The sequence below is a fragment of the Sphaeramia orbicularis genome, chromosome 4 (genome assembly GCF_902148855.1).
Source record: "Sphaeramia orbicularis chromosome 4, fSphaOr1.1, whole genome shotgun sequence".
Taxonomy (NCBI): Eukaryota; Metazoa; Chordata; class Actinopteri; order Kurtiformes; family Apogonidae; genus Sphaeramia; species Sphaeramia orbicularis.
In genome coordinates this window covers 38122492-38141856 of record NC_043960.1, presented here as the reverse complement: position 1 = coordinate 38141856, position 19365 = coordinate 38122492, and the positions used below count along the sequence as shown (strand labels likewise).

At 37.6% G+C, this 19365-nt stretch overlaps 1 protein-coding gene across 1 annotated transcript; it reads right to left on the bottom strand.

Moving 5' to 3' along the window:
- Window positions 1-2322: 2322 nt before the first annotated feature.
- LOC115418177 (transmembrane protein 59) lies at window positions 2323-19019 on the bottom strand. The gene is given in 9 exon segments (XM_075353467.1): window positions 2323-4121; window positions 6702-6819; window positions 7907-8021; window positions 8121-8162; window positions 8165-8225; window positions 15855-16007; window positions 16173-16267; window positions 17270-17375; window positions 18742-19019. Coding segments are annotated over 9 exon segments (1014 nt in total). The 5' UTR covers window positions 18907-19019; the 3' UTR covers window positions 2323-3962.
- Window positions 19020-19365: the final 346 nt, after the last annotated feature.

The following is a 19365-nucleotide window of genomic DNA, read 5'->3' as shown; positions in this document are numbered from 1 at the left end:
GATATAAAGGATAAACAGGTTTGTGCTAATGCTCATGCAGGTGAAAAAATACAGAGCTGCAGATGTGGGATTTATTTGGAGGAGTCTTCAGCTTCTACTGACTTCTCATTAGGATATCAGAGAAACTCTTGTGCCACCAAGTGGACAGAAACACTCATTACACCCATGTTTTAATTTTCATTGGTGAGAAAATGATGCAAAAGTAATGTTCAGAGATGTTTTGTCTGTGACACATGAAGGCTGGTTCTGCTTATTTGACTTATGTGGACCTTTTTTTTTTTATTTTTGCATGCACACAATTATTTTTTGTACAGTTTGTTTCCATCTTTGCTGGTTTGTTTAATTTGTATTGTACACAGCTATGATTGTGTATGCATTTTGTACTGTTTTCATGTTGTTTTATGCATATAGCCCTTAAAGATAGAGTAACTTCCAAATGTATTTTTCTCTGTGCTTATCCTTATCTATGTCATTTGTCACCATTTATTACAATATAATCCTCTGTATTTTGCAGTTTTCAGTCAAATTTGAGTTTTTATGTATCAAATCATGTTCATAAAAGCTCAAAGTAAATTTTAAGGTTATGATCAAAACTGAAATAAAGAAGAAAAAGTTACTTTGGGGTCAAATATATCATTAACTCAATTTAAACACAAGCATCTACAGACATTGTCAAACAGACTGAGGGATAGTTTCTTCCCAAAAGCTATCACCACAATAAGCAACCAAACAATATATCATTAGAACACCTCCACTGTTAGTCCACTGTAGTAGCATTAACCTCACCATACCCTGTAACATGTGCAATACCTGCAATACCTGTTTAATGTTTACAGCCTTCTAAATTATTTTATCCTTTCACTCTATTTATTCCACAGTATTTAAATTCCCATGTCATTTGTACTTTTCTAATTCCATTTGCACCACTGTCAAAATATTTGCACTACCAAATCTACATATCTTTTTTTTTTTCCACTTTATGTTTCCTATTGTAAATAGTGTGCCTTCTATTGTCTTTTGTTGTGCCTTGTAATTTCTGCACCAAGTTGGAGAGCTCTATCTCAATTTCGTTGTACTTGTACAATGACAATAAAGAGATTCTGATTCTGATTTATCAAACTACATGGGTTTTATCGGTAAATGTTGCAGAAGATGGCAGTGTTTCCACATTCACTATGGATTCACTATATCTAATGACCCTGAAAAGTTAAAAAATTACATTTAACTGAATTATTTTAATGTATTAATGTGAATAGGTTTTCACAAGTAATTTCACATTTCAGATCAATAGATACTTTTGGTCACCAGCAGCTGCTCAGGTCTTTGAGGGTTAAATGCCCAGCAAAGGACTGGGACTGGTCTGTGGTAATAGTCTATACTACATACTTGTCCCTGAATAAATACACTGTAGATTAACCCATAAAGACCCAGTGCTTCTTTTGTGGCAGTTTCCAAATGATTTTTTTTCTCTATTAAACCACCAAGTGATTTATCCCCATTAATTATTACATTTTTGTCTATATTTTTTGTGTTTTTTTTCAGTGAAAACCATGCATTTTCCTAAATTTAATTTACTCATCGTGTAGATGTTCCTAAAAGCTCAGAGTAAAGTTAAGGGTTATTATATCAGAAACAGAGAAAACCAAAGAAAATGTGACTTTTTCAGCAAAGATATCAAGTAACCAGTGTGCCCATTCACTGTCATTGATCAAAATCCATGGGTTTTACTGGTGAATCAATGTTGTAGAAGGTGACGGTGTTTCTACGGTAACTACGGAGCCTCTGAATGTCCAAAAGGGTCATATCTGATGACCATGAAAAGATGACAAACTGTATTTTACACTAATTATTTGCATGTATTGATAAGATTATCGGGTCAGAAGGTATTAAACATTTTAAAAGAGTAGATTTAGATTTTGGTCACCGGTGGCTGTTTGAGTCTTTATGGGTTAATAAATAAAACCTTTGGAAACATTTCAATGCAGACTGTAACCAGGCTTTAACACCCAACACCAACATCCCACGTTACTAACACTGAATAATAGCAAAGCCTGTAGTGTAACATGTGAGCATATAATATTTGGCAGCATCATATTTTATTATCATATTACAGGTACATATAGAGAACAACAACCATGCACTTGTACAGCCACAGGCAATTTAGAGTGAGCAGTGAATGCATGAAGGGGTATGTAACCAGACAGAACCCATGCAGAAACTGGGAAAACATGCAACGTCTTCACAAAAAAACAACCTTACTGTGAAGCATGATTTCATACATGCACAAATAATTAAAAACTGAAATAGCAAGACTCAGATTCCTCATTTAATTACAATGAAAACACTTTATTGGTCATGTTGTAAGCATCATTTCATTGAAAGGAAACAGACCAGTAAAAAGAAAACAATACAGATTGAAATTCATATCCTATTCCTCATGATATACCGTACCTTTTTGATCCGGTGCAGATATTATAGAATGGCTTTTTAATTAAGAGTCCTTTCTGTTAATCATGTGTCGATATTGTCATTCAATATTACACACTCTATTATATGTTTACAGTAAATATTAACACAAAAAAATCACAAGTCTACAGCAGAGTCGTGCCATACTGGCATTTTGGCGGTTAAGATGAACTATCGAAGCGTCACTCGCATGCACAGTTTATTGTCTACACAGCCTGGATTAAAAGGGAGCATTACAGGACATCAAAAGCACTGAGAGGAAAATCTTTTCTAAGACTGTGCAACTCTGTTCAATAGCAAAGGTCTATGTTAAAAGCTTTGCATTACACATTGTTACAGAGGTTATCCTTCAGTATGTGCCCCTAGGACATACAAAATGGTCAGCTATTAGAAAGCACATGGCACATTTAACAACTAAGAACCCTTTAAGTGATATAAGAGCAATAATATGATAATAATATTACAGTAATAGGTGCAATCTCCTTTCTCTCTTTCTTCAGAGTCTGTTTTATAATATACAGACCAATCGGTTACATTTTATCTAATGAATTAACTGTACATGGCACTTCAATAACACTATTAACAGCCAACTCAGTGATTCAGAATAAATAGACAAGAAAATAAATATGCATTTCATGTTTATGTTTACTCATTCTCAGATAAGAGCATCCAGTTCTGAATCCAGTTGTAATTCCACCACTTTCTGCCATTTGTGCTGTTGCAGATGCATCCAAAAAACTTACACAGAAAAACCAGACATGGGTTTGGAAATTCACAGCAGCTGTGTGTGCATTTGTTGAACTAAATTTAGTGACAACATATTTACGGTGCAAGAGAATTTCTAGACCATTTTAATCTTTAGAAGACAATACAATGCTATATTATAAAACAGCTCACAATGCTGATTATGTAAACATTTCATAAACCATGAGTTCCAGTATTTGTTTCATGCAGCTCATAAGAGAGCTCTTGTTCTCTTATTTGTCTTTCTCCCCTCTCCTTTGTTTTTTTTTTCGTTTTTTTACCAGTTGATTTTCTCTCAGAATGCCATTAATTAATCAAATCTCTGTGAGAACAAGGAAAATAAAATCTACAATGAATTTTAGCTTTTGTCTTCTTTTGTTTACACCAGTCGTAAAAAATGATCTGAAAGCTCTCGACTGTAATTCACCGTTTTTGAGACAAAAGGGCTTTTTCATTTCATGTATTGAATAATCTGAATGAAGCAAAGAGAAGGCTGATCATTTCAAGGAGTCAGGACTGTACAAGAAAATGTCACGCATGAGGGTAGCTAAATGAAAAGCCCACCGAGCAAAATAAGACATTTCAATGAGATAAACGGCAGGAGATGTGATGATCTTAAAATATGTTTTTAAAAATTCTGGTGACGGACTGAGTCGCATGATGTGTTCGTGTCACCCCTTCCTCCTTCTAGCCTTTAGGTTTTTACATGATTACCTTTGAGAACATAACATCTCTACATATATAGGTCCTGTCTAAACACATGTTTTGTTAAGGTCGACTTTGACCGGCAGTGGCCCCGCCTCCTGACTCTCCTCTGATTGTTTCACAGTGACGGCGATCACGGGGCTCAGGTGGTATGGGTTGACTTTATGGGTGTTATCCAGAAACTCTTTGTCTCCATTGATGCTCAGCTGAAAAGAAACAGAAGAACAGTGACAACAGTGAGAGGAAGTAAGTTTATTTATACATATATTCTGTACACCATCGACGAGTAGGCAGATCAAGTCATGACATTTAAAAATAAAATAACAGTTAGTATGATGTTCCTATCTACTGCAAAAGTTATTAGAAAAAAAAGATGAAGTTGACTTAATATGAAGGATATAAATGACAGGTTGGATCAAACAGTCTAAAAGGTAAGATAAGATAAGGAAAGATAAGATAAGATAAGATAAGATAAGATAAGATAAGATAAGATAAGATAAGATAAGATAAGATAAGATAAGATAAGATGAGATAAGATAAGATAAGATAAGATAAGATAAGATAAGATAAGATAAGATGAGATAAGATAAGATAAGATAAGATAAGATAAGATAAGATAAGATAAGATCAGATCAGATAAGATCAGATCAGATCAGATAAGATAAGATAGCTGAGGATAAAGTAGAGTAAAACACAACAAAGGACTATATACATAGCCCTATGAACACAAGAAAACACTGTAAAAGGAATAAATAAATAAATAAATACATACATACATACATACACACATATATATATATATATTTACTGAGATAAAAGAGAAACAATTTTTCAGATAAAATACATTTTTAAAATTATTTTTGTATTATTTTTATACAAAAAATCTGCATGTAACATGATAAAAAGGACATGAAAATTACGTGCAACTATTTTTTCGAATATTTTTTTATGCTCTCACAGGTACATTTTGGGAGTTGAACTAATTATGCAAGGCAGAGTGTTTCAAAAAATGACCGCTGTTGCAAAATCACTCAGGATTTATATGTGTTTAAATGGGCAGGTTCTGCATGTAACGCGAGTGGACATGATGGGTTACACACAAAACCTGGAATGAGACTGAGATTCATGACTGAGACATCTAGGTTATTTTTTCATGTCCCAATTTTGGTCCTAATTTTGGCCCCAATATTCTATTAAAAATTCACTAATTTTGGGATGGCTCAGAGCAAGAGTATAATTTTTTTTTACATTTATCTGAGGTCATCATTTGGTACATCCTGGAGGGAAATATGTCTACATTTCTCTTTTATTTTTGGGTCTAAAAAGCTGGAAAAGTGCCAGGTACCAAAATGAACCCAGTTTCATAGAGGCACCCACATACGTATATGATACATATATATATGATAGCATGACACAAGTGAAGATTTGTTATAAAATATAGAAAATACAAAATTTAAGTGAATGGATGGATGGATGATGGACGATGGATGGACGACAACTGTTACCAATAGTCCATCGGACTCTTTGGGCCGTTGGACTAAAAATACAACATTTTATGTGCATTTTTTAAAGTACGCATTATGTCTAAAGAATGTCATAAGGCTTCCATCAAGCTACATTCCAAATTTTAACTGTTTGGTCAGAAGTTCCCCAAAAGGAAATGCAAATGTATGTGTGTTTCATCTCATCATCATCATCGTCGTCGTCGTCATCATCATCATCATCATCATCATCAGCATCATCATCGTCATCATCATCATCATCATCAGCATCATCATCGTCATCATCATCATCGTCATCCTCATCATCATCATCATCATCTCTTTACAGAGTGCCTGTTAGATAATGTTTTCTGTAATAACATAATACCCAAGCTGTCAGACATAAGAAAAACAGCTTTCGCTTCCTGAACCAAACCACTCGTCTGATTTGTAAAATGCTGATTCAAAGTCCTTCCTCTACATTTGTTTCTGCAGCTCTTCATGCACGGTGTTATGTCATTGTTGTTTTCATCTGATATTTCCTGATGTTTAGAATCTATTCACTAAATGTGCTTCAACTGCACATAGTCTTTTACCTTATATCTGTACTGCTACTTTTCCACCTCTCTCAGTTTTTTTTTGTTTGTTTTTTTTTTAATTTTCTTCATTTACATCTGGCTTCATCAATGTGCAAATTGTAAATGCAAATAAAACAGCAGGATGGAAATGCACCTACTGTCTTAAACACTCTTTATTCTAAAAATACTGCAGTTTGTTGACTGATTGCAGGGTACGTTACTGAAAGAATGCAAAAGGAAAGAAAACACCCTCAGGCCAGGTGGATGTCAAATAAGTTACTTAGCTGAAACTGATGTTTTTAATACGTTTTCTTTTCTTTTCTTTTCTTTCCTTTTTTTTTTTTTCTACAGTTGATTGAAAATACTGGTATAAACCACATATTTATCATGTCTCTGTCTCAGTGGACTAACTAAAACTGCATTCTTTCTGACTGTGTAGTTGTGTACCAGATAGACAAACTTACAGAAAGTTTTGCCATTTTGTAGAAGAGGGATTCCACCAGCTCAAGTAAAGAAAACACAGAGACAGCAAATTCCAAAGGCACAGACTTCTGAGGACAGGCTGAGTCTAAGATGCATTTTTTCGTAGGATGGGGCTGTAACTATTCACTCATCATCTCCTCTCTACACTGCAGCACATACAAGCACTGACAGGAAGACCTTTCATGTTTTTATTTGTCATTTGTGTACAGTATATGTGTGTGTATACATTCATGCATGTGTGTACCTGTGTCTTGACATGTTGCTCTGGTGCGGTGACCAGACTGGCACAGCTAAGCCATAGCATGACCATGATAGACAAGAAGAGACAGGCCGCTAAAATCCACCGTGGGAGACCGGATCGTCTGTAGAACATGACAAAGACAGACGAGTTAATGAGGGACGTCGCACTTTTAAGACAAGGAATTATCCAGTAAGTGTTGAAAACAGTACACACAATTTTTATGCGATAAATTTTAAGTCTTAGAAGATCTTATAACTGTTAGATTTTCCTGCCATTTACACCATCTAACGTTAAAAGATAAGATAAGATAAGATAAGATAAGATAGCTGAGGGTAAAAGAAAGGTAAAACACAACAAAGGGCAAAAATAAAAGTATACAAATAGCCATATGAACACAACAAAACACTATTAAAAAAAAAAAAAAAAAAAAAAAAAAAAAATATATATATATATATATATGTATATATATACACACACACACACACACACACACACACACATATATATATATATATATATACAGTCATGACATGAGTGACAAGTGATAAATATAAAAATACAAAATTTTATGTGAATTTTTTAACGTATCCATTATGTCTAAAGAATGTCATAAGGTTTCCATTAAGCTGCATTCCAAATTGTAACTGTTTTGTCAGAAATTCTGCAAAAGAAAAAGCAAATTTATGTGTGTTTCCATCCACTACTATTGTTCCTCATCATCATCCTCATCATCCTCATCATCCTCATCATCATTACTATCATCTCTTTAAAACTTGCCTGTTAGATACTGTTTCTTGTAATAACATAATACTCAAGCTGTCAGACATAAGAAGTCATGAAAAAACAGGAACAGCTTTTGCCTCCTCAACCAAACCACTCGTCTGAATTTATAATGTTGATTCAAAGATGAGATAAGATAAGATAAGATAAGATAAGATAAGATAAGATAAGATAAGATAAGATAAGATAAGATAAGATAGAAACAGGAAATATATAGGTGAATATGTGCTATTTATGTTGAGACTTTTATCTATTTATTACTTTTATTACAATTACACTGCACAAATATGAACCAGAAAATCCATGTCACTGAATGCTTTTGCTCTGACTCTTATTCTAATGTGTTTTGGATTGCAGATTGGATAACAGTCAGCCAAAGTACTGCCTTTCTACAGGATAAGCCTTTTTTTTTTTTTATTCCAGCTCACCTTGACATGCATCCCAGGAAGTCGTGCTCAGCGGTGGGGTCGTCTGCATGCTGGACAGGGTGCTTTCCTTTTCCTCCTGTTTTCGAGGCTCCCTTCTCTCCATGTCCTCTCACACCTGTTAATGGAGTTTGTTTTGTTTCTTTAATGTGCTTATTTCATTCGGTACTGTAATGTGACATACAGGTGTGCATATCAGGTGTGTGGGAGTTCTCACCGTGGGGTCTCTGGGTATGAGAGTGCACCTGAGGCCAGGGTTATCCGCGACATTAGATCGAGGAGCCTGTAACTCAGGCAGAGAGTACTCCATCTCTGGCTGGCTCTGAGAAAAACACCAAGCAAGAACAGTTAATATCATAGTCACTCATCTGCAAAGGACCTGATGGGAAACATGATAGCAAAGGGAAATCATCTGAGAGACGAAGAGCGACTAGGAACAGACACTGAAAGTATAAGTTTGTGTTCTCCCACCGAAAATATTACCCCACGATGACCCAAACATCCACTATCGACCAAAATCATCTATTGATCTAAACTGTTTAATACCTATTGATCCATTAATTCTATGAATACATATAAATAATTGGTGTAAAATACAGTTTGTCATCTTTTCATAGTCATCAGATATGACCCATTTTTCAGAGGCTCCATAGTTACCATGGAAATACTGTCATCTTCTACAACATTGATTCATCAGTAAAACCCATGGAATTTGATATATTAAAGTGGATGGAGACACACGGTTTATGTTCAGTTAATGATAGATTTGACTGAAAAAGTCACTTTTTCTTCAGTTTTCTTTGCTTTTGATATAATAACCCTCAACTTTAATCGGAGCTTTTATGAACATCTACATCACAGGTGCCAAACATCCGACCTGGGGTCCAAAACTGGCCCACCAAAGTTTCCAATCCAGCCTGCGGGATGAATTTGCAAAGTGCAAATTAGGGCATCCAACTCAAAAATAATATCATGATAATAAGCTATAAATAATGACAACACCATTTTTTTCTCTTTGATTTAGTGCAAAAAACATTAAATTATGAAAATATTTACATTAAGAAACTATCCTTTAACAATAAAATGTGAATAACCTGAACAAATATGAACAACCTGAAATTTTCTAAAGAAAATTAAGTACAATTTTTAACAATATTCTGCCTGTTAGTAAATGTTTTGTGCCTTTGTAGATCTGATCTGTAATGCATATGTGGCCTATAAATGATAAGTCGAGGCATAATACTGATAAAATTGTACTTGTACTTCTTAACAAATTTCATTTTTTTCTGGTTATTGAAATCCTTTTCATTTGGATAGTTTGTAAATGTAAATATTGGCAGAAGTGAATGTTATTTTTTGCACTAGAACAATTTGAAGTTGTCATTATTTATTGGCTATTATGCTATTATTTTACTGGTCTGGTCCACTTCAGATAATATTGGACTGAATGTAGCCCCCGGAAGAAAATGAGTTTGACACTCCTGATCTACATGATCTGTGAATTAAATATGGGAAAATACTTGATTTACACTGAAAAATGCAAATTACAGAGCATAATATTAGAATAAATGGTGAGAAATCAATTAAGAAAGGTTAAAAATGGAGAAAAATTAATTTGGGGACTGCCACAAAAGTAGCACTGGGTCTTTATGGGTTAAACACACATTTTAGAGCATCCATTATGTAGTATTTACTTGAAAAACTTTAATTAAGCTGAACCTCTGACTTTTCCATCCAGTTTGGAAAGGTCAAAGGTCATGATCAGCTGAACATTTGAAGACCCTCAGGTAGATTTTCTAATAAAGTTCATTCCAGCCTGAACACAGGGTTTTACTGAATCACAATCTGTCAGCTAGATTAACTGTCTCTGATGGGACATAAACAGGACTAGAGCTGTTCTCTGATCGAGGCCGATGGCTAATATTAGCCCACTCAACCACAGCTACTGACTTCAGCAAAATAACAGCTAGAGGTAAAAAGTTACACATCCAAGTTTTAACATTTTTCATAGTTCAAAATGTATTGATGTATTTGAGTTTGGGGTATAAGTCACTGTGATTTAGACATCCAGGTCAACAATGATTCAGTTTGTAATAGTAGAAGAGTTAAAAAAATTAATGTCACCACTGGGCTGATATGTGCTCTTAATCGGTTAACAGCTTTTTGGCTCTAAAGTATCATTCTTGTCACCTTCTGTCATTGGATAACAATATAGTACATCAGGGTAACATCATAAATACAACTTATGGACCAAGACCAAAAATACACAAACACAAACTTTGGGAAACGGTAAAGTTTCAATGATGCTGAGGTCATTTCTTTCATTTTCATCCACTGAATCTTAATTTTCAAGAGTAAAAATAAAAGAAATGTCTAATAATTCAAACAGTCCAGATAGATAGATAGATAGATAAATGGATAGATAGATAGATAGATAGATAGATAGATAGATAGATAGATAGATAGATAGATAGATAGATAGATAGATAGATAGATAGATAGATAGACAGACAGACAGACAGACAGACAGACAGACAGACAGACAGACAGACAGACAGACAGACAGACAGACAGACAGACAGATAGATAGATAGATAGATAGACTCTATTGATCCCAAACTGGATAATAATAATAATACTAATAATACTAATAATACTAATACTACTACTACTACTACTACTACTAATAATAATAATAATAATATTTCATTTGGACATTTGGTGTAGAGTTATGCCTCAGTTAATGATTTCCCTCGATATGTCTAGCCTGTTTCTTCGTATCTGTTCTTGTGTGGGTTTAATGGTGAAGCCCCTTGAACTGGGACAGCCCCCCTGAAAAACTGCCTTTCCAACAACTGTAGCACACATACACACCCGTCCTGCTGTCAGTGTGTGCGCCGCTGTGTGTTTCATTATGTGCGCTGTGTTTCTGCTTCCCCTGGAGAACTCATTAAAAGAGGATTTTCGTTCTCCACTGATGACCCTCCCTCCTCTACGGCAGCAGCTGTAGTCATTTGCAACAGTACTACTGCTGGCCTCAGCAACACACACACACACACGCACGCACGCACGCACGCACGCACGCACGCACACACACACACACACACACACACACACACACACACACACAGCTTTTTATAACAATACATTAAACTGCAGCAGTTCTGCCTTCTGATACTTTGATTGATCACTTGCTGTGTTAAAGTAGAACCAGCTACATTCATTCTCAGTTTCTTTTACTTGTCCAGAAATGTCTCATCTGTTTAATACTGTTTGATTTTAGTCAATTGTCCAGGATAAAAACGGTGGAGATACAGATTCTTAAACTTCTTACAATCATCAAAATTCTTCTGTCGAAAAACGTATTTCACAACCGAGTTTATTACCCCTAGCGAGCATTGTTTTCTGACAGAGTGCATTGAAACCAGATGCAGCGCCAGTGTAAAGGTTTGAGGAAGAGGGCACATGTGAGGGGGATGATTCTGATTGGCTGCAGACTGAAGAGATCTAAACATCAGAACGAGCAGAGCCTGATCTGCATCTGCAATCCATTAGGAGAGGGAACGTAAAAGGTGCTCTGGTTTAAAGAGAGAGAGCACAGAGAACCAGGGTTTAGAGAGTTCAGAAAAGTCCAGAAGTGAATGAAAACACTGAAGAATACAATTAAAAGGGATTTCATATTTGTTATTTAGCTGAATTTGGAAATATCACGTGTAAGTTTGGTGATTCTATATAATTGCAGGAGGGTGAAAGCTCATTGTAAACATTTTAAGAAAGAAAGGCTATGATTTCTTTTCAATCACACTGTAGGGTCTGTACATGAGAAGACCTGAAATTGTTTAATTTCACTTAAAATTTTGCATCAATAAAAAAATACTGGTAAGATTTTTAATAGTTCATTAACCTGAACTATAAACACAGTGCTCAGTTTGTGGATTTTCCTGTACTCTGTAGCATTTCTGTACTATGTAAACAAGCTAAACACATTATAACGGCATACGGTAAAAGGTTTGTGCATGACCTTTTTACTGCTTCCATACAGATACCATACTATGCATGTCCTTAGGTGAGAAAACACACACACTCCTGCTCATTTGTAAGTCAGCATCACACTCCTTTGAGTTGTCGTTGTTGAATCACCGCATCTTTGTGTTCGGTCTGTGGTTTTTGTTTCTTTGAAATTCATTTTGGCAGAGTGACTAATGCAATTGTCAGGAAGAAGTAGGGTAGAGCCTTCTCTTTGTATTCAACCTTACACTGAGTTCAATTTGTTCTGGAGGCCGGCTCACTAACACACCACAGCTCAGTTGGAAGGAAGTATTTAATTGAGTGACTTTTGTCCACAACTCTCCCAAAACTGCTGCGCTATCACCGTGTTTTTCTTCCACCTCTATCATATCTAAAAACTAATCTGTAATAACTGCTGTCACTGATTTGTTTGGTTACAGGGAGTTTCTCTTCTTTTTTTTTTTTTTGTTGTTGCGCTTTTATGATACTTCACACCGAATAAAACTAGTTAATGAGAAAACGGGAGCTCTCAGAAACACACGTGCAAACAGATGGGCGTACGCAGACAGTCTCGACTCATTATGGATATCCACATTATGTGTACTTCAGACAGACTGTGCTTGTTTCCCTCCTTTGCCTTCCCTTCTCGTAGCTGGACTTTTTCTGTTGTTTCAACACTCAAAGAGTCAATCTGTCAACTCGGTGGCACTTTGCCAGGTGCCCACTAAACACAGGCCTGATGGTCTTCTCACCGCCCTGTGGAGCCTCAGCCTTCACGTCACTGCCATAAAGAGCAAACATCCATTACCAGGTCCAAGAGAAATGCTGGTAATTTCACGTTATGCGGCTGCTGCGTCTTGAGGCTTCCCAGCCCAGTTCGCACGCAGCTCCCTATATCTGATAATAAATTTCAGTACATAAGAGAGTCTTCTTTTATACAGAAGTCCTTTTGTATGGGCTAGGGTGCGTAAGTACTATAATTTCCCAAAGAACCCTTTAATTATACGGCTATATTTGCCTTATAAGCCACGTAATGCACACAGGAAAAACCCCTGACAGAAATGCAGGTTTCTTGCAAGTTTTTGAAATTTGGAGGATATGGCTGGGGTAGTGTGGTGGTTAGTCAGACCCAGTCTCATTATAGCTTTAATATATGGGTATTTCAATGGGGGAAATTATGCGCTTAAGTTCACAAGTTCAGAGAAAAAGCATTATAACAAAGCATACACCTCTGCCACAGATGCAATGTGCAGAAATATTTAACAGGCAAATGATCTAGATGTGCACCACATAACACATAATTCACTGGATATACACATGTGCCACACTGCTTTTGACAAAAACAAAAAAGAAAAACCATGAAAGAATAGTGAAAATGGAAAAAATCATGAGAAAAATTCAGGATTCACACCGATTCAACCAATTCATCTGCATTTATCAATATTCTTACAAATGCATCTTTTAAAGGGGTAACAGTCCACTTTAAATCCAGTTACTATCAAATATAAACACATTTGCATAAAGCTAAAGCCTGTTTTCTGTTTTTTGATAAAGTTGCTGAAGACTCAAAGTAAATGAATAAATGATATTTGTCATAACCCAAACAGTCCACTCTTTTTTTTACATCTTGCAGCGTGTGTCTGTCCTGAGCTGAGTTCAGCGCTGCTATCCCTGCTGGCTATCAAATATGCATAGTACTGAGGGCAGTGACATAATTTAGAAGGACATTTATAAACAATTAAAGCCTTAAGATAAAGTTTGCAGTGTTGTAAATCTAAGCACCTTATCCTGCCACGTGCCCTTGCTCAGTCAACCTTCACAGAAGCAGAGACTGGAAAATAGGGTGTGAGGTGGATTGGCAGCGACCCAGACTCTACGGCTCTTTATAACTCAGACTGTATTTCACCATCTCCACAGAAGGCAAGGGTTAGCTCAACTGATAATCTGTAAAAGTCTGGATTGCTTTTAACCCCCATTTAAAACCATATGACATGAAAAAGCATTGTGAACATTAATTTTATAATTTGCACTATCAGGACTAAGTGGGTCATAAAACACTGTGAAAGATACTGAATTTATGGAGATTTTTGCTCGTTTGTCTGTGTCCTTTTTACAGCAAAGTACTTATACCCATTAAACCCATCATTGCTGGTGAATTTAAAAGGTGTCTGGAGTTTAGGCTGAATAGCGTTTCTGCAAAAGGAATACTGACATTTATCTATATCAACATGTAGCGTATTAAAGCATTGTGTTCAAGTATGAAGACCGTATAAAAATGATTAAACCATCAGGGACAGATCAGACTATAAATAGATCGTTTTTCCTGGTTAATTGGTACCGATAGGATGTTTTATAAACTATCAGTATCTGCAAAAGGTGGAGGTGAAAGTAGCTGATGGACAGCATGGGGGTTCTAAAGTGGAAATACTGCAAAAAAAAAAAAAAGCAACAACAACTCAATAAATAATGAATGGTCCCATAAGGTGCACCTTTAGTTGGTTTGATGCTTACTTCAACATTTATTGATTTATTACTTTAGAACACAGGTGTCAAACATGTGGCCTGGGGGCCAAATCCGGCCTGCCAAAGGGTCCAGTCGGGCCCTCGGGATGAATTTGTGAAATGCAAAAATAAGATATTAACAATCCTTTTAGTTCAGGTTTCAAAATTCAGACCAGTTCAATCTCAAGTGGACAGGATTCAGTAAAATACTATCATAATAACATTTAAAAAAAAGACAACTCCAAATTTTTCTGTTTGTAAATGTACATATTTTCATGTTTTTCCACTAAAAAAAAGTATAATTTTGCAAAAAATGTGAATAACCTGAACAAATATGAACAACTTGAAATGTCTTAAGAGAAGAAAGTACAATTTTAACAAGATGTTTTGTGTATTTGTAGATCCACTGTGATCTGTCAGTTATAATGTACATGTGCAAACGATAAACTGAGGCAGAATATTGTTAAAATTACACTTATTTTTTCAGTTTGTTCATGTTATTCACATCGTTTGAAAGGATAGTTTGTAGATGTATACCTTTTCATAATGTAAATTTCTTTTTTCGCTCTAAAACATAGAGAAAAGTTTGGAGTTGACATTATTTATATATTATATATTATTATGTTATTATTTTACTGGTTCTGCCCACTTCAAATCAGATTTTGCCAAATGTGGCCCCTGAACTAAAATGAGTTTGACACCCCTGCTTTAGAAGAAGAAGAATCTTCATTTGTCAGTATATTTTACATGTGGACATGCAACAGACACTGAAATTGACCTTTGTGCTTTTGCAGGAAAACACCACACACTGCAGAGTAGGAGCAGGGGGTTGAGTGCCTTGCTCAAGGGCACAACAGCCAACAATTTCTCTTCCAGTCAGGGAAATTGACCCAGCAGCCCTTATATTCAGGAACTCAGATTTATTGATTGATTAGGAATTTATTACTTTGACTTTGCTGTTCTATTCAGCAGTTAAACGACTTATAATTTAAAGATTTCAGACATACATCAAGTTTTTTTGGAGGTTTTTATTTATTTATCCTGTATTTGTTCAGGAAAGTTCTGAAAGTATGGCAAGTCCACATATAAAGCACACTTAATAGATAAAAGCAACATAAAAAAATATAGTAAAAAATAAGAAGAAAAGAAGTAAGAAAGAGTAAAATACAGCATAACAGTGATAACCATAATCCACACACATCTACAGAGGTTATGTTTCTTTCATAATAATATGTAAAGGTATTTAAAGAAGGAAATGCTTCAAGTGAAATTGTGTTTTTCAATTCATTCCATGCTCATAAATATGAGAGGTTTATATTGATGATATCGCCCAGTGTAATGACTATGGTTATTAATCAGCTTTTAAAAATCTATTATGAGTCGACCTCTAGATGAGAGTTAACGTCAGTTCTTTTTCTGAAACCAAAGGGCAATGCCTTACCTGGAAAACAACCACTTTGCCATCGTCCGCCTGCAGGTAGAAGGTCCAGGTGGAGGAGATGAAGCTTTGGGCAGAGCTGACAATGTCGTTGCACCAGCTGGATACTGCCTCCATCACAGAGGGGGGTTTAGGGCGAAGAGTCATGGCCTTGAGCTGCAGAGGGAAGAGGGGACGCTCAATCATGACGGAAAATATTGTGTGAGTGCAAACATGTGTGTGTGTGTTTCTCAGTATTAATAGTAGTGTATGGTCACTTTAGCTGTTACACCTCCAGTTCTTTGTGTGACAGGCCACTGACTGCAGAGTGCCCTTTCTCACCTTCCTCCTCTTGATCTCAGGTTCAGAGGGTTGGCTGGCGCAGCCGGTGCTGCAGGCCTCCTGCTCCAGCAGCTTAATATATGCCTCCTGGCAAGCTGGAGAGAAACAAACACAGAGAGAGGGGGACAGTTATGAAGCATTAAAGAAGGAGCATGATGGAAAGTAAGTGGAGGAGAGGGGGCTGACAGGACAAATGGAGGAGTAAGAGGAAAGAATGGAGCACTAGTCAAGGCGAGTGCAGAGCACTGTAGTCTGACTGTTTATGTGAAGACGGATAAAAGTGCATGGGAGGCTCTACTGGACTCTGCACAGGTGAGTCATGCCATGTTACTGTTACTGATAAAATGGGCAAATCATTATAATTATTTGTATATTTTCATTTTATTTTGTTTTCTTTCTCTTTTTCCCCTCCCTCCCTCCCTCATTTGGATGTATGGAGGTGTATGTGGACGCTGCAGGGGTGCAAACATCCATAGACTCCCCTTGAGCTGATCTCCACTTGTGATGTGCCTGGTGGGTGTGGAAACAAGTGACTATTTGATTTTATGTTTGCACCTGAGGATAAATGATAATAAAAAGGAAGTTGAAAACAGGGAGCAATGGGGCATCTGCTGTGTGGAAAGCAAATCACACCACTGATCTCCCATTCAGCGGTCCAGACGGAGGTAACTGCCTCAAACAGCCAGAAAATACCTACTGAGCATGTTGTCTTTAACTGACATTAGAGAGGAGAAAAGAAACAGAGCTGATTTTAGTCAGATGCTCAAAATCCCAGTGATGTTGTGTAATTGAAAATAAATTTTAACTCCCTTTTACTCTCAAGAATAGCGAAAATGTTGAGTTATGAAACATAGTGCAACCATTTGGGCTCAGATAATCAAAGTAGCATTTACTGGATTTAACACTATCATTTAACTTGTGTGTTGCTCTCAGCAGATCAAAACTCAGGATCATGGCACTACTCAACTTGGGTTTGATCCTTGTATCAGGACTGAGGCCTCGGGAGCTTGAACTTTGCCCTTAAAACTGCAACAAACCCACTCCTCTTCCCACCAAACATATTCAGAGTCCAACAAACAAACCTCAGACTGACTCACCTCCCTGACACTCCTCCCTGCTGGTATTGAAGCCTGCATTGCCATTGACGAACTGGCAGATGGAGTAGAGGCGACAGCCACGGTGACAGGCGTTCATTATGGAGTCCTAAGAGCCAGCCAGGCCAGAGGGATGGGAAGAAACAGAGAGGAGGGGCGGGATACAAAATTAGAGATGTCTCCTGTGCTTTTGGATAAACTCAAGATAACCTTGTTAGAAAATATGACGAGGATGTGTTATGGCATGCCTTAATGACACTGTGTCGCTTTTGTATTATAGCCTGTCACAAACAGTTGATAAGAAGCTTTGAGTTATTGCAAACGAAAACCAGTGATAATGACTCATTTGCGTAAAAGGAGTGCAGAGAATGTGGTGGTGAGAAAAGAAGGTGTACATTACAGTAGTTCTAATCACAATACTTCTATTATCACTGCTAAGTAAAGAAACTGCGCCCTCTAGTGACCTGTCAGGGAGCAGGACAGACAAAGAGAATCCCGGACCGCGACCATGAAGGGTTTATTACAGCATAGTGCCTGTCATCATCTCCACCGCTGTTTCCTTGTTTATCCACAGAGACGCACAGATAGATGCTTATCCCAAACCCTGAAATTGCGCACTAGGTCGCTGGCACTTTTAACTCAGCATTCCTCAACTCGACACATGCAGGAGCCACTCGTTCTCGGTCCAAATCCCCTGAACTCCCGTGTTAACACAAGCAGGTGACAGTGGGCCGCTGTGCAGCTCTGCTTTGCCCTGCAAGATGTCTGAACCACACCTGAAGCCATGCAAAGAAGAGGAGGAGGAGGAGGAGGAGGAGGAGGAGGAGGAGGAGGAGGAGGTGATGGGAGGAAAAACATCAGAAGCTGCAAATGAAGCCTGAAAACCACAGAAACTCCACCGTCCTGCTCCGGCCCAGTCTGGCCTTGTCTGTGTAAAAAAAAAAAAAAAAGTCAATAAAGCAGAATTGTTCCATGTTTGACAATAGTCTCACTGATGCGTCTGCGCTGCGCCTGCACGCGCTGGTGGATATTAATTCCTGATTAATACATCAGCGTTTATTCCATCGCATGCTTTCAATACAGTGTACTTCTCGGACCTTTCTCTTGGATCTTTAAGGTGCAGGGGAAGAAAACGCTCTGCATCCATTTTCGGCCTAAGTGTGCGCCGTTACATCCAAAAGACGCAGAGAAAAACCGGAGCCAACGTGGTGCCTGTCATTCCATCCAGGCATGGACGCGTTTTAGAAACTAATTCAGTCTAAAACACTTCACTATTGATCTCAGGGGTGATGATTGTGTTTTAGTTTTGCTTCGACTGCAGGGGCTGAAATGTCGGACAGCGGGGATGCAGATGTCATAACCGCAAATAATAATAATAATAATAATAATGATGATGATGATGATGATGATGATTATAATAATAATGCGCCTTCTGCGGTAACAGCCACGCAACTGCATAAACAGGAATAACTTACTTTAGCAGGGCTTTTGTTTTTGATGGTGAGCTGGCATTGCTTTTTGCAGTAATTGATATCGCCCAGTTGGTTGTCAAAGAGATCCGAGGACGCAGCCGCAAGTCCGGCGAGAAGCACCGAGAGCAACGCCGAGAAGCCGCGCATCCTGCCGCCGAGCCGGAGCATCTGAACCCGGGAGCGACACCGAGGAGGAGGAGGATGGAGCCCGCTTTGTGCTGGTGCTGGTGGTGGTGGTACTGGTGGTGGTGGTGCGGATGCTGCTGCTGCCTCAGCTCGGCTCCTGTCTGCTCCTCCGCGGGGCTGCTCCTGCTCGTAGCGTCACGCGCATCATCATCATCACCACCATCATCATCATCACGCACACGCTGCCCCCCTTTCCAAATCCACAACCCGCAGACGAGCCCTCTCACTGCAGTGCACATAATATCCCGGTGATGACATTCATAAATGAGTGGAGCAGGGGTTTATGGGGGCCCGGGCTGCGGGTGGCAGATGTCCACCTCTAAACGGCCAGATGGGACGTTTACAAATGTATTGACAACTCATACATAATCAATGTCACAATTATCGCTTGAATGTAAAGGTGCTGATGAAACACATGGGACTCTCATCTGCACCGATGAG